This window comes from Halichoeres trimaculatus, unplaced genomic scaffold (genome assembly GCF_033239565.1).
Source record: "Halichoeres trimaculatus isolate MK-OKI-2021-1 unplaced genomic scaffold, fHalTri1.1 fHalTri1_scaffold_21, whole genome shotgun sequence".
Lineage (NCBI taxonomy): Eukaryota > Metazoa > Chordata > Actinopteri > Labriformes > Labridae > Halichoeres > Halichoeres trimaculatus.
In genome coordinates, this window is record NW_027437199.1 from 8,185,749 (window position 1) to 8,212,403 (window position 26,655).

Consider the following 26,655-nt stretch of genomic DNA (forward strand, 5'->3'; position numbering starts at 1 on the left):
ATGACTGGGGAGACATATTTTTTGACCTATACTGCAGCCAGCCACCAGGGGGAGCTGTTTTTGTGGCAACCTCACTTAGAGTGGAGCAAGATGACGTCCATTTTTTTTTACAGTCTATGTGCATGACTAATCAAATGAATTCATAAAGAAGAGAAGGTTTGTAAATCCAATTTTTTTTCAACAGGCTAAAATTAGAATATCTTTGTTTGCTGCCTTTTGATTGCAACCATTTACTGTGTCTGAAGAAGTAAATTATGTTTTTCAGCAGGAGAGGTGGGGTCTGGCGGAGCTTGTCAATCAAAATCATGCACATAAGCTCCTGTGGGTGAGAGCTGTGCTCTATTCGGATAAGAGATCAGCATGGATATAAGGAGAAGATGTGAGATGACAGAGGCATAGTTAATGCTGCAAGTCAGAAAAGTTCACGCTCCAACTGAGGGTGTGGCATGGTTGTTCAGAGAGGAAGAGCGGTGCGACTGTAAGAAAAGAAAACGGAGATCATGAAGAGGATAAAAAGATGGCGCGCCGAAGATGAATGCGATAAAAAAAAAGTATGTTTTGGATCAAAAACATGAAGAGAGACATGAAAGAAGAGAGTCCACTCTTTTTTGGTAGCTTTAGTGTTTACATAGTTGTAGAAAACAATATTATTTGGGTCTTGAAAGATTGTTCATAATGCTCTGAAAATGGCTGGCAGACAAAGAGTTAATCTTGCGTTAAGTTTTAAAACACGTTAATTTACGTGTAATGAATTCATACGCTTGAAGGTGACAGCCCTAATGAATACATTACATTATAAAACAAAGGCGGAACCAGTGGTTTTAAAAAATTAGACCAATTCTACCAACTGCAGAACTTTGAGACATCAAGCTGTACCTAGTCGACCCAAAAGACGGTAGAGACGCTCATAACTCCAGACCTGGAAACCCTGTTTCCCTCCACACTAGCGCAAAAATCCCAAAACATTTCCTCTCTTTCAGCAGCATTTATGACTCCATTAAAGCCTGATTCTCAGGCTTCTTCCTGTCTGCTCTGATACGGCTACTCGTCTCCTGATCCCTCCATCCCTCCATTCCTTCACTCCAGCCTGTTTGATGTGGTCTCCTATCCTGATGATTTACAGAGCGCACTGAGGCAATAATATCTGAAATAGGCCAGAGTTTAAATCTTCATCAGCGGGAAGAGGAGCCGGGGGAGGAAGCAGGGAGGCGGAGGACGGAGGGCCAGCGCTCTCCAGAGAGGCGAGTGGGGAGGGAGACGCCAGCCAAAGATATCACTGAGCTCTGGGAAGAAGTGGAAAAGTTAGTTTGGGAGTGTGTGGATGTCTGCTCATCATGGCACAATCAGATGTCCTCACTCAATAAAAAGAGGTTCTTTTTACAGAGTCTGTTTTCAGCTGAGCTATTTTTGAGCCCAGACTGATGAAAGGTTGAGACGTGCTGTTTTTATTACACATCAATTTTATTTCGACGTAACCTCGGTCATAAACTCTGCCTCAGTGGAGAAATGTGCCCTTATTGCTTTTTAAGTTTATATCTGCTTTATTGTTCATATATCTTTTCATACTTCTGAGGCTTCGACTTCTTTTCTTTCTTTGTTTATTTTTGTATTTTTAGTGCTGATATTTCTTTTTTCTTTCTTTCAGATCGTCAACATTATTTCCCATCTTAGGTCCTCGTCATCTTGATGCAGGTGGATGCTAGGGTTGAGGTGGTAGGACTGAAAATGTGAGCACAGCACATCTGTGAGGCAGCAGTGGTAGAAGCAAAGTAGACCTCCAAACTTTTGTGGTGAGACTTTGAGTATGATGCTCGCCAAGTGTGAAGTCAGCGCTGATCATGTTGTCTGAAAATTTTAAAACCAAGCATAAAAAAATGTAGATGATTTAAGCAGAATGTATCAAGACAACCATAATTTTTAAAGGAGCTGCTACATTTAAAGACACCGTAAGGATGATGTAGTGATGTTCCAAGAAATGACTTTGTTAAGGTAAATGAATGAAGAACAGATAATTTTTTAACACTACTTTTCTTTTTTTAAGACAATTTTTTTACAGGATGCAAAGCAATGAGATAATGTATTTATTAATAGTTACATAGGCCGATTTTTTAAAATGTGACAACAAGCAAACTTTCTAAACTCAGATTGTGTTGTAGTTCACTACCAGGCCATATTTAGCTCTACTCATAGCTCAATGCTCCAAGACGTGTCTGTTATGTGCAACGTCAGTGAATCCTGGTTATGTCCCAACAGTGCTCATCTTCCAATTCCAACCTCACCAAGCAGCGCTAATGTAATGTAATGTAGACTGAAGTTTGAACAGACCACTGCAGAATAACTGCTGACTATGGGTTGGAATCAACATTATCACAAACAGCTTAGCCCCTGTGTTATAGAGTGATACAGCCTGAGCTAAAGGCTAATTAGCTTTCCTCTGCTCTTCTGTTCTTTTTAATTTTGAAAGTCCACTCTCTGAGCTACCGGGACACATCCTCAGTTGGAGCGTGAGCTGCCAGAACTTATCTGACTAGCAGCATCTCGCTATGCTTCTGTCGTCTCACATCTTCTCCTCATATCCATGCTGAGCTCTCATCCAAAAAGGGCACCGCTCTCACCCACAGGAGTAAACAAGCATGATTTTGATTGACAAGCTCCACCAGACCTTGCCCCTCTGGATGAAAAACATAATTTGCTTCTTTAGACGCAGTAAACAGTTGCATAACCTCAATGGCAGCAAACATGGAGATTTTAACATTGGCTAGTTGGAAATAATGTGGATTTACAAATCTTCTCTTCTCTTTGTATTTCTTTGATTAGTTATACGCTACAATTTTGTGATTTCCCAGAATTCAGATTCTTTATTTGGGGACCTTAAGCAGATATGGGATTAAAATGTGATTAATTACATTAAATAATTACAAATTCTGTAAATGATTAGATTATTTTTTTAATCCATTGACAGCACTAGAAATAGCCCATTTTGGCGCTGTTGATCTCACAAGTTATGGGTTATGATCAGGCATATTTCTAGAAGTGAGACTAGTTCAAGAGTCTTTAGAAAGTCCTCACAGTGGCTTCAACTGGATTAAAAAATACAGGGGCTGAGCTGAGTGAAGAGCTCTTATAGCTGAGCAGAGTTATCAGAAATTATAATATTGCTTATAATTAATTTGTATTTTATTCCTCAGTACATTTCGTCTGGAAGTACCTGCTTTATCTAGTACCCCCTACTCTCTAGTAATGTCCCTTCATGGGGCCCATGAGCACTTCAAGTATCTCATTAAGGTGCCATTCCCCCCTGAGAGTCCCCCTCCACAAACAAAACGCCCTTTCTCTTACTCTGTCGGTTGAGCTGAGCGTGACAAAGAAACAGCCGACCGTTTTATCAGCGTCCAAAACCAAAGGAGCCAAAGGAAACTGTTCATTTACACCAGGAACAAAAGATCAAACACGGTCCTCACCTCTGCTTCAAACACAGAGATTACTTTAACTGCTAATGTTTCTGTCCAGAAGCGTGAATGAACTCTCCTAAACTCTAGAAAAAGTGCTGAGGTGTCTGATTTACATGCCTCTCCTCTAATTTCAGCCCTAATTCTTTTTCACCCCACATCATTTTTCTTCTTCTCTCTTTGCTTCATCTTTACTCAGTAATTTCTTCCACTCTTCTTTCCTGCAGAGAAAACCTCCAAAAGTGGTTGAGCTGAGGAAACCGCACTATTTATTTGATTTTATTTGCCATGGTGAGAAAAATACAGAATCTGTACAACAAGACTAAAGGGAAGTTGGATTGAGTGTTTACGATTTCCTATCCTGGAATAGGATAGGATTCCTTAAATAAGTTAACCCCGTCTTAGAGTGCGGCACAATGAAGACAGGGTGAAAAAAAAAAAAACCAGTTTCCAGAGCATACATCGACTCTGTTTAAAAACTAAACTCATAGGAAAGCCGAGTGAGTACAATCAATTTCAACCTGGAAAAGTCAAATAAACGCAGGCAGAGGGAGAAGGTGGACGCAGGGGGGACTCTGCACAATCCAGCCTGAAACAACAAACAGAGCCTCAGACTGCGGCCTCAAAACCTGTCCAACGTGACGAGCCGAGGAGGAACCGGCATGTTCAGAAGTTTGACCTGAATAATTCCTCACCGGATAGATTCTCAGCCTGATCTCAACAAGATTTGTCTCCACTAGTTCATGAATTTAATCATTGATAATTTGATGACATTTTTCTGAACATACACAGCAAACCCAAGCAGTGCAAAGCCTTCATAAGAATCACAAATTGATGACTCCTGTAAGTATCTGAGGCACTGTAATGATACCTCACTCAAAGACAGTATTAACAGGTTGTTTTCACACATGACAGTGCATGGGGCTTGGTAGATTGGGGTCGAAACAGTCACAGTGTTTTACTTTTACATGGTTTGGTTCACTCTACACTTGGTCAAACGAACCAAACCATTCTGTTGTAACTGCACGTTTGTAGCTGCATCGTCCCAAATAAACACTGATAAAGAAGAAAAAGAGGAAGAAGAAAGAGAAGAAAAAACGTTGAAACAGAATCCTATCCCATTTCTTCAAGTTAACACACATACACAATAGATTAACACCAATTTATCGTAGTTTTCTGCTTCTGCATTTGTATTCATGTAATTTATTTTCATAAGGACATTTTAACACTGCACAAAACGGAAATCTAAACAAGTGTTTATGTCTTATTTTAGAAAATTCAGCCACATTGAGGACTATCCTTAAAAGTAGGGCTGAACCAACATCGCAATGTAAAAGAATGCAATTTTCAATCGCAAAAGCTGCAATTAAAAATAAAATAAAATAAAATAAAATAAAATACAACGTTTCATGTACACAGACCTGGAGAAATGAAGTAACTTGTACTCGTTTTCCCTTCCTTCAAACCAGCAAAAGTCAACATGCTGGTTCTTCTAGCAAAAACTGTTTGAGCTACAGAGACTCATACATCAGACTGGTGTTTGTAACTCTTAATGACAACTGAAAATTGGTCAATTTTCATGTTTTTTTTTTTTTATTTTTTTCAATTAAAAAATGCAGGAAAGAATTGTTTTTATGTTGACAGTATCCTTTGTTGTGTTGGTCATATCCTAGAATGATTTAGCGCTTGTGTTTAATAAATAACACAGAAGATGACCCCCCCCCAAAAAAAAAAATAAATAAACAAATAAATAAATAAATAAATAAATAAAATAAAAATACATGCTCAATCCCAAACGCAATATTGATCTAAAAAAATCGCAATCACATTTTTTCTAAAATCATTGAGCCCTACTTAAAAATAAGTGTTTTTCCAAGAAAAACACTACATATCCCATGAGCTTTTGAAATGACTGTCAAGAGGATGTGACTCTTACCAAGGCATCTACATATATTTATATATAAATATATATACACAGTTTTGCCAATTCAAGGGTATGGCTGACTTAATGGTCAGGGGGGACACTCTGTAGCTGTTAGCAAAGACGGTAAAAGCCTGCCTTGACCCCATCTCTTTATGTCATACTAGACTGAGTGATGCAAGTTGAATTCAGCTTTTCCAATATGGCCTCCAGTGATGCACAGCTTCAAAACTCTGCCTCAGAAGCAGATGAGTGATGTCATGGGGACTACAACCATATATGAGTCAGTGGTGTAGACATGAAAAGATGGAGAGCTAAAATTTGACAAAAAAACTCTTTTCTTTACTGTTGTTAAGGTTTCTCAAGAAGATTTTGATCTGTTTTGTGGATGTGTTGTCTCTAATGTTAAGCGCTTTAGATCACAGTAAAAAAAAATCTGTCAGTTCAACCTGCAGTCCCTCAGTTCACATTAAAAAATCAGAGTGAGTGTTCGTTGCTCAGAGTACAGCTTTGTTTAGATTGGGGAGGTCAGCAGGTTTACAGCTACTGAAGCTCCTCACCCCAAGCCCCAGCAGGTCCAGATAAAACACAGAGACACGTCTACATGGCCCAGTAAGAGCCCCCAGCACACAGCCTGCACTCCGTCTCTTTATTATCCTCTGTCTGTCTTTCTCTTTCACTTTCTTCATCCACATCTCCACACATCTCTCTCTGGCTCTCTCAGGAGCTCCGACTCTCGATGAGGTCCAAGCATATCACAGCACTGTTATTACAACCCGACTCTCGCAGAGTTACACCCCGAAGCCCCCAAGTCTGGCTGGCAGAGTGTTATAGGAGGGGGGAGGGATGAAGGGAAAGACAGAGACAGATGAAGAGAGAAAAAGTGAAGAAAGAGGAGAGGAATGTAATGAAGATAGAAGAATAATTTGGAGGCTCACACTCGCTTTCCTCCCTGCTTCCTCTGAGGCGGATGAGGAATGAGGTGATGCTGAACGCCAGTCTCACAACCTGATCTCCTCACCAGGGAGACATTTCACAGCTTCACTTGACCGTGAACAAATTATGCTTTTAAATTTTGAAGGTGTTGCAATTTTTAAGAGTAAAACACACAACAATAACTATGAGTGAAGGTTATTTAAACAAGTACTTGATACATACTTGATTCTGATTGGTCAAAACACCATTATACCAGTATTCAACACTTAACAACAAAGGCGAGACCAGGGATGACCTGTGCACACGTCACATCAAATCAATCCTCACACATTAGTCCAACACATCCTCCCTCTGCCTGTTGACACTGTGGTTAAAACATTAGACATGGTCTTAGAAGCTATTGGACCTCAAACTTTTCTGATGGAGGAGAAAAGCAAAACCCCACCCTGGAATCCAGGCAACAACAGCAGAGCTGGTGAGAGCATCTCAACCATGAATATTTGGTATATTGGCAACAATGCTGTGTCAATTGCCTTGTTTATGTTTAAAGTCAATTACAAAGTATTGCAAAGAAGGAAAGCTGCAGCAGTACTGGACCCAGGCCTTAATGTTGCAGTCATTACAGCCCTTTTCTAAACTCCAAAACCTTTGTACCACTGAGTTATTATGACCTCAAAGAAATGAAGCTCATAGAGCCAACAGTTTTGTAGGAATAAAAAAATTAACAGAGCAGTGATGAATTGGCATGTTTACTTTTATCCATTTATTACCTTAAATAATCTATTTGTTGCTGCTGTTTATTACTGTTACATTTTTCCCCCTATTTTTCTACCAATTTGTCCTTGAGAATTGAGACTCCAAACCTCATAAAAAGCTCAAACTTACTGTGCAAAGTATCAGTCATTGTTTAAAATAACCACAGCTATCTGCTGTAACCATCCAGTGAACAGGGACGCTGGTTTAAACTGTGGCTACTGAATGAGAAGTCTAGATCATGTCACAATTTGGTTTAGAGAAGTCCTTTCCTTTAAAGATGTATGACTGAAACCAAAACACCGACAAAACAGAGAAGACAAAGCAAAAAAAAAACAAAAAAAACATGCTAAAACAAAGTCTTAGGGTACAGGTAAGGTCTAGACAGCAGTTTTCCCCCTTGTGGCCGAGTTGATGAAAAGCACGTGCTAAAGTGCCCACTTGGTAGGTTAATACATGACAATCTGCTCTGTTTGATGCTATTGTGAGGCAAAAACATGTGCTAACCCCTGATTCACTACGCTGAACCACTCTAGTAAATCATTGCATTCACAAAGTATGGTCTGCAGCGCTGCAATCACCAACAGCTTTTCGCAGCCTTTATGCTGTGAGTCTAATTTTGCTGGGATGTGATGCAGAAATGTGTCAATCGCTGCAGAGTACATCGTACCAAACAGGAAATCAGACACAAAAATGATCAGTGTATGCGGTCATTTCAAAATAAAGCACCATGTTCGGGCTCCTGATCGTAAATCTCATTCTTGTTTATCAAAACTTTGTCACAAGCATATGGCCATAAGTCAAAAGCAGGTCAGATTCAGAGGGAGGTCTGACTCCTTGGAGGAGGAAAAGTTTATCTTGGAGGTGGAGGTGGAAAACTTCAGAACCCTGTATGACACGAGATTCTTCCTTTAATGACACCAACAGAAAGGAGAAGGCATGGACTGAAATTGTGGACGTTTAGGGAGGACCAGGTGAGGTAAACATACTAATTAGTTAGCATGCAAGTACGTCGTCATGGGTGGGATTCCTACAGAAATGCGGTTCTCCTGTGATCTTCTGATCTTGGGTATCCAGCTGCTATAGGCGCTGTTTGGCGTTTTCAAAAAAACACCAAACTTTTTGCCTTCTTTAGTGAAGAGAACCTGCTGTATGTGCTTTTTTTTCCCTTTTTCTTGCCCCATGCCCCTCAAAGTCTGTGCATGCTACCTGATCTACCAGATGTCACCTTGTTTTCTGATCTAGTTACTGTCCCTTCCTCTGAATAAAGACATAAAACAACTGAAACAATAACAGTTTCATTTAAGAAAAAAAGTTTTCATGATTGGATCAATGTGGAAGTACGAAAGCTTTATCATCAATAATAGTCCCAAGGTATGACTACAGACTCACATTTTGACCTTTGAGTAAAGTGACTTTTCTTGTTTTGGTTTTCCTCCTTAAATCAATGATTAAATCAATGATTAAATCAATGAAAACATCTTTGGTTTTTGATGTTTTTAGTCAGGATAATAGATTATTTCCTCCCTTCCTTTCTAAAAAATGATTTCCCTTTTAAATTTATTCAGAAGTACAGGGCTAAAAGAGAAATCGTCCTCCTCCTCTCCCTCCACTTCTCCATCACGCTCTTGTAAATGCTGTTTTAATTGAAATCTGTCAGACGCTGGCTGTGTGTCTCTTTCACTGCTATAGGTGCTAAGCCATGAATTTCAATGAGAGCTTTTCTTTAACTGGCTGCATTGAACTCCTTTAAATAAGGACTGTGCCTTTCTAATAACCCTGCACAATCCTTTCTTCAAACACCGGAGGAAACAAGCAGCACACACACCAATACACACACACATCCCTCATTCTCTCGACTTCTTTCTCTGCATCAAACTTTAAACAGAGCACAGAACCAGGACTCAAAGCAACAGGACACCTGTCATTTCCATTCAGGATTACAGTAACTGCGGATGCTGTTGGTGTTTACGCCGGTTTGTAAGTCACGTTTCATCAGGTGAAATCTGGAGGTGAATCAGCTGGGTTCAAACACCAAACAGGAAGTGGGCCCAGAGCAAACACAACCAGAGCTTGTGTAGAAACCTGGAACAAAAATACTTTGTTTATCTTCCGCTTCAGTGAACTCTAAAAGAAAATGAACAAACCGAGCGAAAGCAGACAAGGAGCGAAATCCTCTATGTGACCAGGAAGCAACAGGGTGACTGGGAAATGTGGTCTTCATTTTGAGGAATACTAACAACCGCTGGATGCTGACAGACAGTCCTGACAGGTCTGAGCTCTATTTACAGAAAAGGGAGAGATCAGAGGGAGCAATCGACAACACTGGGTCCAGTTTTTTCTCTTCCAGGAAATAAGATTAATCTTTCTGGGAACAGTTTACTGTTTTCTATACTAGTAGAAGTTAAGTTACTGATTTTTCTAATATTTATAAAGTAAACCTCTAAAAGATGATTCAATCATACTTTTGTTGGTTTTCATATTTTGTTACCAGTTTGTCTTGCTCAGTGGTGCAGTGTTGATATAAATACTGAATCTTCAATTTTGGTGCAAGTTTCTGAGTTGAATTTGATTGTAATAAAGCCACAACATCTGGTTAGAGTCAAAATGTGTTTGTTTTTTCTAACCCACATCCCTGTTAGGTGGCGGTAATGCATCTGCTAATTATCCACTTTAAAAACTCAAAGAAGAAGAATGCACGTCTTTGCACATTTCAGCAGAAACGTAGTGCATATCAAGAGAAACACAAATTAAACTGCTTTTTAAACGTACATAGCTGAGAACAATGTCTAACTTTCCCATCACCACTACAGGGAAGCAAAATTCACCTCTCCTGGGGCCTCATGTACAAAGAGTACGAACGCACAAAAATGGTGTAAAAAATAGTGTTAAAACGACTGCTTTGGCAGATTTCACTGTAAATGGTGGAATAAGAAGACAATGCATATTCAGAGACAGAGGATTTTCTGGACCATGATGACAACTGGCTCATGAGACACTTGAGGTTTCATGAGGGCAATCCAGACTACAAGCTGGCACTGTCCGCATTAAGTGGTTTCTTGGTGAGTAAATTTATTAGTGTAATTGTCTTAATATCAATCCCAGTGATGCGCATTGAGCATGTGCGCCACCAGATTCTGTCCCATCTTTACAGCATCATTTATCAGAGGTTAAAGATTGTGACTTGCTTTTTTTAGCTGGTTAAACTAAAGCTCTGGATCTTTCTTTTTCTTTTTCAAGTTATTTTGGGGGCTTTTATGCCTTTAAGAGGAAAATAAATAAAGCAGGAAACAGAAAAAAAACAGTAAGAGGCCACAGGCTGGATTTTAACCCAGGCCGCCTGCTTCAGGATTCATACTCACGCACAGATTCATTCATCTGGATATTTTTGTGCTTATGTTTTCTGGGTTTGAGCGGACACCAAGTTTCAGTAGGAAAGCCACGCTAGTCTTTGTACATGCGGCTCCTGATATTTCTGCAAAATAGATTCATAATTTCTCAGTTTTTTCCTTTTTGAGCTGCTCTTCATGTGTTTCTAGAGACTCTTAGTTTCACTGTTAACAGTAAGTTACACAGAGGATCTATTCTGGGTTACTTCAGCAAAATGAATCTGACAATCAAGCTGATTGTCTTGTAATTAAGTGCTCTTAAGTTTGCTAAATAACAGTACAATGTGATGATTTAGGAGTCCAGCTTTTTTTCTTAAAGGTAGGAACCGTAATTTCAGAAACATTCGAGAGAGTCAGGAAATCTAAATGTAGGTTTGTGTCTCAGTGTAATTGTTTAATCTAGAGCAGATTGTTAGCTGTTCCTTGTGTAGATATCTGATCATAGATAGGTATTACTTTTCATCAGCTGAGTGGATTTCATATGGTAGATTTTGTTCTGCCTGATTTTGCTTTCCATACAAATACAGTTTTTCTTTCAGGCACCAAAAGGCCCCGCTGATGCCTGACGACTACACCAGAACATTCCACGAACTTAACGGGATTTGACAGGAATTTTCAGGAAACTTTTGAGAGTTTACATTAACAGCGTTTACCTGGTTGTATACATCTATAAATATTAAATATTTTGGTGTGTTTAAGCAGATGTGCACATACACATGTAATGCAGTATTTTAAGTGAAGTTGATAACAAGGAAAAAAGAAATCAACAAAATTTCCAAACTTTCTGGTGCAAAATTTCATAAGAATTTCCAGAAAAAAATGTATTTAAATTGACAGCATATAACTCCAGAAAATTCCCAATATAGGCTACCCAAACTACAATTCCCATGGAAATTTTCCACCTCTTAGCAGCCCTACTTCACAATCAGTCTGAGCTATTAAAATAACCACTGTGTACTGAAAAAAAAGAGAAACCAAAAACTGACTGGATGGTGGGAAAGTGTCTAACAATGATGGTTCTCTTTGGTAAATAGCAGTGACAAAAATAACTCAGCTGAAAGTCAGTAGTAGACGCAGAATCCAGCTGTGAACGTTAAAGAGGATGAACTGTTTGGTTCACACACTCCCTTTTAACTGGAATACTATGACTACTGTGTGTGTGTGTGTGTGTGTGTGTGTGTGTGTGTGTGTGTGTGTGTGTGTGTGTGTGTGTGTGTGTGTGTCAGACTCGCACAGATGTTAGTTTCCTGTAAAATGATGAGACATGAGGTTGAAAGTGTGTAAACCTGTGTGTTATTGAAGTCCCCTCCCCATGTTTCCTGTGTTTGCTACCGAGCAGCTCCACACCAGGTCAGCTCCACGCCCTGGTATGAAACATTTCCACCGACCAAAGACAAACTGTGGACTAAAAATAAAGCAGTTGTAGCTTTTATGGGGGGGAATAGAGCAGGACCAAGAGAGAAACATGGATTCCACCTTCCGCTCACAGTAGCCAAACTTTATTTACCTCAAAGGGAGAGGAACGAGGGAAGTTACTGGAGCTTGTTTTCAAAGTGAAAATCACAGGCAGGAATAATATTTAAACAAAGTATTTATAAAATGAAGGAAGGGGAAAAATAGCTTTCACTTTCAGAGAACCTCCGCGCACTGATGACCTGATGTGGTAGTGTGTGTGTATCACTATAACAGACTGTTGATGCAGTGAACATTTCCAGCTCCACATTGAAACACCAGCTACAGAAAGACCTCTTCACATTTTCACACACACTTAAACAAACCAGGATGTCACCTCCACACACCAGGACCTTTAGATGAAAGAAGGGAGAGTTGATACAAAACACAAACAAAGGCCTCTCCATTCAAGATTTTCATTAGTGAAGAGAAACCCTGGAAATGACAAACATGAAAGAAAAACACTGACTTCATTTAGGCTCAGCAAGATCAGGGTTGATTCCAAAAATCTTTAGGGAGGATACAAGAGGCCAGAGAAGTGGACAGAGCCTCTGCAAGTAGAGCAAAATTAAATGTGTCTAAATCCTGCATTCTTCGACTGGCCACAAGGGGGAGACTGTGCTAGTTGTGAAAAAAAAAAAGGTCAGATTGGTTGGATTCAACATGGAAATTAGCAGAAATTTGCTCAGTTGGCATTATTCTAACAAGTATATTATCTCAATTTCTAGTTTCAATTCTTTCTTGAAACAAACCATGTTTTATTTTTCCCATATCAAAAGTTGTCGCTAAACAATCTATCCAGGCTCGCCACAAAATTTTAGGCAGGTAAAAAAAGGCCTTCAAACATTACATTGAAGATGTTTACGTCCTGGTTGAAAAAAATGGTTTTAGTGTGAAATGGTACACTGTACAAGGGGTGAAGTTTTTTTGTATAAGACTTTATGGAGTTAGTTATCTTGTTCGGTTTCTCCATAGGCATCTTGTAGCTGTTAGCCATAAGGCTAATGGGCCGCCTCAACACTGTCTTAACTAGGATACCGAATTAGGTACTTTTATAGGTGCCGACCGAATTCTGTCAAAAGTATCAGGTACCGGTTCACATGAAATCAAAAGGTACCATATTAAGGTACCTAAATGCATCCTTATGACTGTGAGGGGGTGGAAGAGTAGGCGATTTTCCATACTGGACATGAAGACAGCTTTGCAAGGTTATATATTGAAGAAGACATATGTTAAATAGAAAAAATATTAATCTTATTATTAAAAAAAAGTGATTCTTTTTTACCACATACAGCCAAAAAAGTACAAAATTTAGTACCGTTGAGTACCGGTACCATGCACCAGGTACCATGCACCAGTACCGTATTGTTTCAAATGTGAAAGGTACCCATACCTAGTCTTAACATAATACCACATCAAGCAAATTTAGGTCAAGTCATCATTTCCAGTATGGCAGCCACCAATTATCAGCCTCAAAACTCAGTTTCAGATACAAATGGGTGACATCACGGAAACTACGCCCATATATTGTCTAATCAGTCAATCTTAACTTATATAGCACAAAATCAAGGCAGATGTTATGTTGAGGTGCTTTCCAAAAAAAAATTGGTCAGTCTGGACCTGGACCTGTAACTGATTCGATGTCGCCAAAAATGTAGGAAATCCCCCTCAGATTGACACTTCACAAACTCCTTTATCCCTCCAGAGTCTCACATTTTTACCTGTTTTGCATTAAAGCTGAACATCTCCTCTAATGACCTGCTACACACAGAGCTAAAGACAGTATTTCCATGTCTGACGCACACACAGAGCCCCACAGTGAGTGAGTAGGTGTGTGACAGGTGGAGTGTTTGCAGCTCTTGATAGAGTTTGTAAATGACGATGATAACACTTAAGTAGACGGAGCTCCCTGTACTTTAGTCTCCACGTGCCCTCGAGCTGCCATTTAAAGCCCTCTGTACCTCCAATTTCCTGCTGAGGTTTGTTTAAAGTGAGAATTCCTCCTCCATCAAGAGTGTGTACATGTGTGTGATTGTGCACCTGAATACGTGTCTATACATTAGTGAGTGTGGGTGTGTTTATGTGTGTGTGCAGCAGCAGCAGCCCCGACCTCAGTCTGCTTCCTCTCCTCACACACTCCAAATAAACGCACACAACTCCCACTGCTTCACTCCACCGTGTTTGTCTGCCTCTGTTTATTTTTCCCTTTCTCTCCCCAGCATGCACAGCTCCCTCCATGTACTCTTCCCAGAATCCTTTGCTCCTTTTGCCTTCCCCTCTATCAACTCTCCATCAGAGTGATACAGTGTCACAATAATGCTTGTTTGCTGCTTGTTACACAGTGACATTATGATCTTCCACATCAATTTTTTCCTTCATTTTTGTATTTCTTGAAGGATTTTTTTTTTTTGCAGAAATTAAAGAAAAGTGCCCTCTGGATGCTTTTCCTTTGGATTAAAAGTAAAAAAAAGTGAGCTCTGGATAATCTTAAAGTAGACAAAATGTTTGAAAATGTCCTCTGGATTCTCTTCCAACAGTTGATCATAGGAAAGGCACCCTCTGGATTATTTTCCACGGGATAAAGTATTGGAAAAGTAACCTCTGGATGCAGTGGATAAAATGCAAAAAATGCACTCTAGATGCTCTTCTACTGTATACAACATAAAAAAATCAATGTGAGTGCTCTTCAAATAGATAAAATGTTTGAAAAGCTCTATCAGGAAGCCCCTTCAGCAGATAAAATTGAAGAAAAGTGCCCTGTGGACGCTCTCTCTGTGGATAAAATGTTGAAAAGTGCCCTCTGTATGTTCTTAAAGTGGATAAAAATAAAAAAAAAATGTCCTCTGTTTTTCCATTCCAGTGGTTGATCATAGAAAATGTGCCCTCTGGATGTATTTCCAGGGGAAAGAGTGTCCAAAAAATGTCCCTGGATGCCCTTCCGGTGGGTAAAATGTGGAAAAAAGGGTTTTTGTGGTGTGCCCGTTGTGAAGAAAGAAAGTGGATGCTCTTACTTTGAGAAAGTAGAAGAAGTACCCTAAGGATGCTCTACCTTTTGATAAAATGTAGAATATTTGCCCTCTGAATGCCCCTCAGGTGAAAATATAGAAAAAGTTACCTTTGAGTGCTTTTTCAGTGGCTATAATGTAGAAAAAGTAACCTCTGGATACTTGAACTGTTGATAAATTATGCTCTGGATGTTTTTCCAGTGGATAAATAATGGAAAAGTGTGCTCTGGATGCTCTTAAAACAGGTAAAACATATAAAATTCAATATCAGGAAGTTCCTTTAGTAGATAAAATGGATGCTTCTGGATGCTTCTTTGGTCACTTGGATGTAAAAGGTTCCTTAAGGATGTTCTTCCTTTGGACAAAATGTAGAAAAAGTGTCCTCTGGGTGCTCTTACTTTGATAAACTGTAAAAGAAGGGCCATCTGAATGCCTTACCAGTTGATAAAATGCAGGATAAGTGCATTTCAGATGCCCTTCTGATGGATAAAAAATATAAAGTGCCCTCTGGATGCCCTTCAACTGGATATGGAGTTGAAAAGTTTACATCTGGATGCTCTACCTGTTCATAAAATGTAGCAAAAGTGCTCTCAAGTCAATGAAGCAATGAAAAGTGATTTTTAGATGCTCATCAAGTAGATGGCAATGAAAAATATGTCCTCTGGGTGCTCTTCCAGCAGATAGAACTTTATTTTTCAGAAAAATTGAACTTGGATTCATTGCCTTTATAATAACTGTTAGCCGCAGCCCTATAGTTATCCCATTGTATTGCACAGCACATATAAGAGTTAACAGCTGCTGTGTTAACAGACACGTGCCCTCTGTGTGCCCTGCATGTCGAAGCAGCGTGCATCAGCCCATCACCCTGCGTTAATTGTAATCCCCAACATTATATTTAGCTTTCCAGGAGCTGCAGACAGCCTGTTTTCATCTCTGCCGACTCTGCTCGTAAATCACATAGAGCCTCTGGTTCCCCCACCCTCTCCACGCTCATACCCACAGGGCTGAGCAGCAGACTAATGATTTTAGAAACAGCCGGCAAAAAAAAAAAAAAAAAAAAACACAAACAGGAGGGCATTGCAGGAATGTTACATGGAAATATAACCAAGCCAAGGTGCGAAGACTCTTTCCCAATTATTTCCTAATCAGACGCGGTGTTCCACAGTTCATGGAGACTCCTCCAGACACGAAATAAGATGGTGTTCAACATTCCCAAACTTGTTGCCAGTTCAAACTTTGCCAGAAACTTTGGTGTTAAGCTCAGAGAAGAATTTACAAGCGTATTGTTTTCGCTGTTTTGGGGCAGAAACATCATCCAAAAGGCGTAATTGATAAATCAAAAAAGCCCAGTCAAGTCAGAGGCAACAATTTGATATTAATGCTACCCGGCAATGATTAACCTGAGTTGAACCTCAACTAAAGAGTGATTTAAGGTTTGATCAATTTGCGCCCTTCAGTGGAATTATTGACGATTCAAACTTAAAACTTTACACCTTTTCCACGGTGATAAAAGGTGATGTGAAACTTTTGTTGACAAGCCAGATCCAAAATTCCCCAAAAATAGAAATGATCTTCTCCCTCCTTTATTTGTGTCACAGTTAGAGCCTGTGAGCCATACCTGACTGGTGCGCTCATAGCTCTCCCTCATCGTGACGGATCAGATACATTTTGTGGGGGAGCTGTTCCCCTTCATGAAGGTTGGGAGCCGACGGGTCAAGACTTCGGCTTCTCTCCTCTGGATGATCTTCAGACAGAGCCGGGAAGCACGGCAGAGTGGAAACTAACCATAATGGAGCAAACAATTGCTGCAGGATTTATTGTCCTCCAGACGAGTGTTGAAAGAAAGAAATGAGCTGCGAGCAGACACTCACCATACTCACAGAAAGAACTGAGAACATGAACTGTCACCAACACTTACGGTTTTGTTTGTAATATATTTATATCACTGTCAATTTGGATGCAAACTATGGCTCTTTAATGTCACCTCTTCAAGCTTTAGTCATTCTACATCTTAGGGTGAGAGATGGAGGAAGTAGGTGTTCACAATCTGATCAGTAGGGTTGGTTTATGCTGATTGTCATTCTGAGTGAAATCCACGTCAGCTGCTGATCCAAGTTCAGCTGGAGGTCAGGATCACTCTTAAAACACCATGCACAGAAGAAACTATTCACACTATCAGGCTCAATAGTTGCTTTTAGAAAACATAGTTCTTGTGGCCCATTTTTTTGCGGATCAGGTCAGATAAAAAAACTAAAAGGGATTGCAACATGACGCAAGACCAGCAGAGGGCAGTGAGATGACAACGAAGGCCATTCACCAATACTGACACCATAGAACAAGAAGAGAGGCCAGAAGGCTAGCCTTCTAGCATCCAGGATATTCAGTCTGAGCTGGTTTTGATCCTGGTTTCCATGTTTCAACAGCTGTTAAAAACTCCACTGACACGTTCAGCTGAAGATCTCCAGTTTGCAGGGTCACTATTTAAACTGTAACACCAGGTGCTAATAGAGACACATTTACACAATTGGACTTAAAGAAGATCACAGCTGTGTGTGATGGGTTTTTTTAATGGTGAAATGAAAGCACTGTGGGTGCTCTGTCAATCAGAAAAGTTCCAATTGCAGATCTTGTCCCCTCTAGTTCCTGAAAATCTGGGACGAACAACTGTTCAGGTAGGGCCATTTTAATTGGTAGATCAAGTTGCCGGTATTAAATTTCTATTCTAGTTCCTGCAGTCAAAAAGGACATAGTTCCTCAAAAAGTTCCTAGTTCCTGGAGTGCTGATGGCCAAGTGTTCCAGGTCCCGCTTCATAAAGGTTCCTCTCGCACTGGTGGCCCAGGTTTGAATCCAGCCTGTGGCTTCTTTCCTGCATATTACTCTCCACTCTTAAGGCTGTGTTATGTTTTCAATGTGAGCGCGACGCACGGAAATGAGACACAGGAGATCAGAGTGAGAGAGAACGTGATGCTTTTATGCTTTTTAACACGCTGCGCAGCGTCCGTTGGTGTCCATTCCCAAACTGCAGGGGGCGGTGTATCACAAACGTACACCTACCTGAGCACTGAACCAGAGTCAAAGTAGTTTGGCTTTGTTTACAACATATTTACATTTCTTTCCCGGAGATTTTTCCAGAAAAGAAAAATTTCCAGAAATTTTCGAGTGTGCGCGGCGCAGAAATTTTCCATGTGAAAAGGACTGCGCGAGGGGGCGTGGGTGCAAAGATGACGTCCTTTGTCTGCATGAAGCTGCATCCACCCCACGGAGGCATCAAGCTTAAATCAGCCTTTACCCTGTTAACTGTTCAATCTTCTGAGCTCTCCTTTCTAATTAAAGGCATAAAAGTCCCCCAAAATGACTTTAAAATGAAAAAAAAAAGTCCATAGTTCCTGGGGAAAGTTCCTACAGTCAAAACGCACCCAAAAGACGAATATTCAGGAGTTAATCACAGCTGTGTTCCCTTTAGACCTTTGGATAATTTTAACTCATGGACTTTTCAGGTGAGAGGCTTACTACCCCTAAAACAAGTATAGACCCTGGTTCCAGCTGTTCCTCAAAAGGTGCCTTGTGTTTAGGAAAAGTTCCTGCAGTTGAAAAGCGTCTTTAGATCACTATCAACAGCCAATACCCTCCACAATTCAATAATATACTACTAAATACTACTAACGATAACTGTACTTGCACTATAGATGAAGATGTGTTTGTTTTTACATGAGCGTTAAATAACAAGCTCAAAATAAAGAGCTCCACTTAACAGAACAGCTTCCCAGCTGCAGAGACTCCTGCTTGCCCTCAGATTCATTCATAGATTGTTCTCCTTCATCAGCACACAGTGCGTTTAACGGCTGCATGTGCGTTTCATATCTGTGAGCTTCACATTGTGCAGGATGTGACGGTTCTTGTCATGATCAAATGAAGAGGAAGAGAGTAAATGAGGAGAGACAGCGTGACGAAGGGAGAGAAGCAGGCTCTGGGAATGAGGATGGAAAAGAAACGTGTGAGGAGATTCCTGTGGGGTCAGTGGGATGCTGCTGCTATTCCTGTGCAGGAGACAAGTGTCTGATTGAGGATCCCTGGACGAGGTGGAGGGCAGTGTGGTGGAGGTTTAATGCTCTGAACAGTCTGCCAGAGTGGAATATACAGAGAAATACCACACTGCTGCTTACGACACTGCTTGTTTACTATGGAGGAGCAGGAAATAAACACCTTTACACAGTCACTGCTTTCATCTAGATTAATGTCCAGAAGAGACGAAGAGGATTTTTTCTTATGTGAAGCATTCTTTGGTTTAATACTTCAGTAAAATTCTCAATGGCTGTCACCTAAATTTGTTTTCCCGCCTGTGAGCTATCCCCAAACTTCCAGAAATATCTCTGAATGAAAGAAGAAGAGCGATGAGGAAAGGGAGGTGTATTCACAAGCTGGTTTCTGGGGTTTCCAGAGAGCAAACATGTTTCTATTTCTGCATCTCTTTCACCTCTGTCTCTGGATGCCCTCACAGAGAATCCTCTGACATCCTGACACAACTTTCTGAGGAAAAGAAACATATTTTTCATTATTTTTCACCAGAAGCATGATGGGAAATTATCTAACAAAAATCTCTTTGTATTCATTCATTAAGCTAAGTCTTTGAGAAATACTGTTCTTTGAAGGTACAACACAGCCTCACACTGACCACTCAGGATAAAGAGGACAGGATCGAGGAGAGAGAAGGGGGTCCCTGTTTTCCCGCCTCTTCATCCTCTTGATCTCCCCTCACTAAATTCCTCCAGCGTCTACTTTCTGTCCTGCAGCAGGATGACAGATGAACATCCTCTCATCTGTCTTTGAACATGACTACCACACTGTCTCCTTTCACTGCAGCATAACACGTCAGTATTGTATCTCAAGGAAAGCCACCCACTCGTCACCCCGGGATCAGTGCTCCTCACCGCCATAGACTGAACTCGTAAATTTAATTCGACAGGGTTGGGGAGATCAGGTCAAAGTATGCCAAGACATGAAATGGATGTCAAACATGCATGTCACAAGTCACACATCACACTGAGTGTCACTGTGGGAATGAAGGGTGACCAAAACAGAAGACTGATGTCAGTGAATTCAAATCCCACACCTACAAAACCTTTCACAGCTTCACAGACAAAGGATTGTACTCTTAAAGGGCCATCATGGTAAGAGGAAAACACCAGGGACATTATTTCAGAAACAGCAAAGAGATACAAAACAACCACACACAAATGAAGCATCCGAAAATCAATTCATTGAGCGAAACCCCAAGGTGACATCCACCTTTGTAGTTTTGCATCAACTACAGCAAAGCAACACCTTTCAACAGTGGGGATGGGTACCTTTCACTTTTGAAACCATACGGTACCAATGCCCTGGTACCTGGCAATCAGTATCAGTACTCAAGTGTACCAATTTTCGATACTTTTGTGTGTTGTTTTTTGTGTTTACATGGTATATATAAATTTGGTTAATGATAGAATCCCAAAGTCTTTCAACTTAACATATTCATTCTTCAACATATAACCTTGCAATGCTGTGTTCATGTCCAGCATGGAAAATTGCCAACTCATTAATTCCCCACAGTCACAAGGATGCATTTAGGTACCTAAACATGGTACCTTTTGATTTTACATGAATCGGTACTTGGTACTACAGATGGAATTTGGTTAATACCTATAAAAGTACCTAATTCGGTACCCATCCCTACTCAACAATTTGTTCTTCATTCTTCACCTCATTGAATTAACACATTATCACCTTTTTAAGTCATTGTCATGCAGATTGTTCTCATTGCAAAGGCTTTCATTAGAAGTCTAGATGGTCCTCATTTTTTGTTTCAAGTCCTGTTCAACACTTGTTGTTTTCTCAACCACAGTAGAGGAGTAGTACTTTTTTCTACCTCCTCATCAAATATGGTCATAGCACAAAACATCCAAAAACTTAAGGCTTCAAAAAAAACACATTAAAAGGACACCCAATGAATCAACAAGTTACGTCCACTTCTTTTATAAAGTCTACGGTCTTAAAGATGCTATGAGGAAGATCTGTTTTAATTGCACTTCCTTGCCACCTCTTGGCCTGGAGTCTCCACAAACTGTCAAAAATTACTTTTAGTCAGGCGTGTGTTTGTTTTTGAATTAAATGGAAATTGGATCGAAACAAATTTTCTTGGTTGAAGGTAAGGTATTGATCAGTACAGTTACATAGCGCTAAGTCTGAACCATGACATCAAGCAAATGTTGCAACAGCCGGCTGTATGTAGCACTATCGGCAGCCTGGTGCTCCGATGTATCTGAAGGCTAACCTGACAACAAGTAAACACTGTCAGTTTGTAAGTAGTTTAGCAGCTGTCCATATTTAGCACAGCTGGCAGCCCAGTGCTCTAAGACATGTCTTTAATGTGTGACGTTAGTAAATCCTGGTTATGTCCTGCCAGTCATCTACCAAGCAGAGCTAACGTAACCTCACTCTTCATTTTATTGATAGACTCTCAAGTTTGAACAGACCACTGCAGAATAACTGCTGACTGTGGGTTGGAATAAACATTATCACAAACAGCTTAGCCCCTGTGTTATAGAGTGATACAGCCTGGCTCCTGTGTCCACCATCACTAGAAAATTAATCACAGAAATCTTTTTCAGCAGGGAAAAACACAGATCATAGAGACCTAGAGGTGCCGTAGATCAATCCAGCCCTGGTCGGCCCAACCTGGGAGCTAAGAAGTAGCAATTCAAAAGAACCTGTAACCAGCAATATCGGTGCTGATAATCTCATTTTAAAGTGTGGATTTTGTTAAGGCATATATCTAGAAGGGAGACTTTTTCAAGCTCACTCTTAAACTCCTAACAGCCCCTTTAAAGTGTTTCAGTCTTACCATCAGAGCGGTGGATGCAGGTGTGCTGGTTGTCACTGAGGAAGAAGCCGTCTGTGCACTGACACTCGTAGCTGCCCATGGTGTTGACACACACCTGCTGGCATCCACCATTGTTGTCCACACACTCGTCCACATCTGTCAGAGACAAAGAGAGAGGGATTAAATAAAGAAGACTAGGAAAGATGGTGTCAGTAGTGTCGCCCTCTTAGGCTTCAAAAACATGTGCCAGTAGAAGTTTATGCGCCGGGAAATGTCTGATGGAGATGGATGACACTAGAGTCAGGAATCCAAGAAACTCGCAGACACACACACTCACACACACCAAATATACACAGTGGACTCTCATGCTGTCAGACCCTTGTTACCACCTGGTGCCAGGAGTTTGATTTAGCCACCTATGGTGCTAGGATCAGACGCCTGTTATAGGTCACCCTGTCTGCTGTGTGAATGTAAGTGTGTGTGTGTGTGTTACATTCACATAGTGGCGCACAGTGTGTTTATAGGACCCCGCTGTGCAGCTAAAAGGCCAGTAAATTTCCAATGGGGCATTCTGATGGGGCTGAAGTGAGCCGCAAACATGTACCACCCTCGACTGACTTTAACAGGGATCAAACCCGGCTGCTGTGTGTGAGTGTGAGTGTGTGTGTGTGTGTGTATGAGCATGTACAATCGTGTGGAGGTGACCAGGACGCCTTTGCATTGTGTTTAGTCTGAGGCTCTGAGGTTGACCTTGCAGACAGGTTACACAAACTCAGACAGACTGTGGAAAGCACAGAGACAAAAACACACTCAGAGGTTTTAAATTAGCATAAACCTCTTTATTTTTACGACAGCCTGCAGACGTTTATCTCGTCTTATTACCGGGTTTCTTACTCATCATCATACTGCGCTAGGTACTTGATACTGATTGGTCAAATCCTATTAGTTATTATTTTTAAAAAACCAAGAACAACACAACCAGCCTGATCACACTTGTCATGTCACATCCACCTGCTTAAAGCTTATTTATTTATTAAATTATTTAAAGGGACAGTGCATAATCATGAACATTTCAGCACAGTATCTATGGAAATATACCAGAGTTAGCCATCAAGCTAATTTTTATTAGTAGTCCCTTGCAGGCCAAAGCAGAGGTCATAGTAATAAAAAAGGATACGTTTTTAGATAAAGATTTCATCTCTTCCTGTTGACACTGTGGCTAAAGTGTTACTCTCCTGTTGTATGGTTTAATATCATGGAGGAGATCTTTAATTTCACTCTCAGTTTATTTGAAGAAAAATGATCTTGTGATTTGTGGTAAAAGAGGGGTACTGTGCTTTGTTTTAAACAACCATTATTTCAGCCTCTGTGTGAGATGCTTCAATTTAGCTCCTGTCTCTTTAAGGCTCCCTGAGCAACAAACCCCCTTCCCTCTGATTGGTCAGCCCACTTGAGGACTGTGTGGGGCAAAACTATGGACAGACCTTGTTGTTTGAGGTCCAACCCTCTAAAGTGTCATGAGCCAGTTAGGAGACCCTTATGTGATGACCTCATCAATTTAGCAAGTCTCACGAAGATCTCGCAAAGATCTCATGAAGAACCCATGCTATTTCTTAAAAAAAGTTTCAAGCAGTTTATGGACAAATTTGTGGATACAGCTCATGAAAATGTAGAGGTTTACTAATCTGCACATCTTCAGATTGAACATCCAGCATTATAAATGTATATCCATGTTTACAACATGGGAAAGCAGAATAGCCCCTCTTTAATGTTCAGCCTTCACCAATAGAGAAACAAAGAAGAGAGGAGGGAAACTGTCTAAACTAGTGAGGGATGTTAATACACACAAGATGCTGAGTGACAAAGATGTCAACCAATTTTAGGAAAACGGAAAGATTTCCATAATTCAAAGTTTGAATTTCAAGTTGGTAGAAAAAGTTTTGTATTTTTCTGGGAGGTGCACTTCAAGCTATGAGCTTAGCTTTTGTTACTCAAAGGAGTTGATTTAACACAGAAGCAAAAGCTCAGATTAAGTTTTTGATAACATTAGAAAAATGCAGGCCAAGATACTTCCACTTTCAAGCGGGAGATGTTTCTTGACGGGGGAAGTTGCACTAGACTCTGAAACCAAACCATGAAGGAAGAGAAGCTTCTGGGCCTTTGAATCCATGTTCCTGTGTGACCTGACGCTAAAGACACAAACACATGCAGCATCTATTCGTGAATATCTGAGGACAGACGCTGTCTCCTCCTGGACTTCCAGTGGAGAGGAGTCTGTGGCTTTACCTGGAAACTCTTCTTTTACTTTTAGAACGTGGTTTCTGGCTCGTTAAACTCCCGCAGAGTGGACAGAGTCTTTAGGAGCCTTTTTGACAGCGAAAGGGAATATTTTACTATCATATTAACCACGGTGGCTCAGAATAGAGGGAAGAGAGCAAACCACAACTATTCAGTCCAATAACTTTCTTTTCTTCTCAACTTTGTGTTCCTGAGGCAGACTCATGAACGTAACTGAAGCTGATGAAAACAAACACCAGCACTGTCTGGTTTTCTTCCTCCAGTCAGGCTGGGGACTGAGTTAGTTTAAGAAGAAGAGGGTCAGATGTTATGGTGGGAGTTGCTGTATACAGCTGTTAGAGCCTCTGCCAAACACTTGCTAACTGCTCAATCTACTGTATCCTTTTATTGGCTGAGCTTTGCCTCTGTACCAGCTGATACCAGCCTTTCAACAACACTGTTGCACAACTCAGAGCTTGTTTGTGTGCTGTGAAGTTTACGGTCCTAAAGACAGACTGAAAGCTTTTTGAATTTCCACCATCGTAACTTCCTGTGGATCTGCTGGAGCTGCCTGACTCCAACTGATATAAATAATATTATTCTTACACTGCAAAAAATGAATTCTTATCAAGTTTTTTGTCTTATTTTAAGTAAAGACGTCTTGTTATTCTCAATATGAGCCACATTTAACTTATCAGTCCAGAAAATGTATTATTTCAAGTTATTCAAAGACAAAAATGAGATCTGAATTGCTTGAAACAAGTAAAAAAAATCTGCCAATGGAGCAAGAAAATATTGCCAAAAAATTTTCTTAAAACTAAAATAAACTAAAATCTTGTTCCATTGCATTTTCTTTCACTTGTTACGAGCAATTTAAACCTTAACTTTCTCTTTAAAGAAGTTGAAACAAGACAAGACATCTGCACAAGATTTGCTGTAGTGATGACATCATCACATAAGGATCTCCTGGCTTGTTCAAAACATATTGTCGAACCTCAAACACCAAGGTCTGCCCATTGTTCTGCCCCAAATAAGGTTCCAGAGGACTGGCCAATCAGAACGAAGGGGGTTTGTGGAGCATGGAGCCTTAAAGAGACAGTAGTTGAATCAAAGTGTTCACATAGAGGCTGAAACTCCAGTGTAAGAAAAATGTTGTTGTTGTTTTTTTGAGCAGTAAGTCATGTTACTCCAGGAGTAACAGAGGGGAAGTATAATGCACAGTACCCCCTCTTTAACCACAAATCACAAGGTTCTTACTCTCTAAATATAATGAGAGAGAAATTGAAAATCCCCTCCATGATGTTTATCTGTACAACTGAAAAGTTACACTTAAGCCTCAGTGTCAACAGGAGTTGGCCAAGGCTGACCAATCAGAGTGAAGGGGGTTTGGGGAGCCAGGACCCTTAAAGAGACAGCAGCTACAACAAAGCATTTCAGACAGGGGCTGAAATAAGTAAGAGGAGAATACTTTATTTTTTGCCATAAGTCATGTAAAGCTACTATTAAAGTATAGAAGGGTGATAAAAAGTCCAAAAAAAGCAGAATGCCCCCTCTTTAAGTACCATTTATGTTGCTTCTGTTACCAGCAACAAGATTATGACAAACCCTTTAAAGTTCTGTGAAGTTCATTCTAAATTTCCTTACCCGTCTCTTTTAATTCCTGTAATTAGGCTTCACAGAGATGAAACCCGTGGTAAAATCTGACACATTATTTTGCGGCTTCTTGTTGTTTCATTTTATGAGAAATGTGCTTCAACCATTCAGTTTTAAACTGCGATGCTTTTCCACTTTTTGCATCAAAAATTGCCACAGCTGTCTGTGAGTCCATCTTTCTTTGTAATTAAACATTCTACAATGACAGAAACACATGTTTGCTAACTAATCATGATCCCGCTCAAACAAATCATGTCTGAAGCATAAATGTGGTCTTCATAGTTTCATACATGCTTGTCAAACTTTGCCTCAGTTTACCCTCCCCCTCCCCCTCACCCCTTCGTCTCTCCCAGCCTCCCCCGCCTCTCAGATCTCAGGACGCGTCAGAAGGAAAATAAACTCAGACGTTCACAGAGGGCATCGAACGATCGACACATTGAGCCCAGCTGTGTCCAAGACAAAACCAAACAAATAAAGTCAAAATCAAAAGGAAGCAGAGAGGACGACTCTTTAATCACGGCTCAATTATGCAATCTTAAATCAATTAGTGCCCAAACTTGTTGACACAGTGCATCTGGGAGATGATGGAGTAACTTCCTGCACACTCAAGCAAAATGATTTCTTCCTTTTTTCTCGAAACGCTGCATTTTTTTGTCAGAACACCACAAACTCCTGAGGTTTGTGAGAATCATGCTTTGGGTCTATTAAAAACCACTAAGTCTTTATTGTTTTCCTCAAGCGAGCCAAGAGCGTGCAAGAAAATAAGAAATAAATTGAGTGCGAACTTTGACGAAGAAACAAACAAGTCAGACAAAAATGCTGCTTTCGGATGGAGCTGCTGCACTTTGACAGAAGTTTACAGCATCTCCTCCAACGGCTTCAGCCAGCGAATGTCTCCTGTCTGCAGCGAGTTGACGTTTTGTTCCCAGCTTTGATTGATCAGCCAGAGAGCAGAATGCT

At 40.4% G+C, this 26,655-nt stretch overlaps 1 protein-coding gene across 2 annotated transcripts in view; it reads right to left on the minus strand.

The window, feature by feature from the left end:
* scube1 (signal peptide, CUB domain, EGF-like 1) overlaps positions 1–26,655 on the minus strand; it is a 118,837-nt gene that overhangs the window by 61,767 nt on the left and 30,415 nt on the right. For both annotated transcript variants that reach the window (XM_074698194.1, XM_074698193.1), the window contains exon 4: positions 21,787–21,921. In XM_074698194.1, coding sequence (XP_074554295.1) covers positions 21,787–21,921 — 135 coding nt within the window. The remainder of the gene's footprint in view (positions 1–21,786; positions 21,922–26,655) is intronic.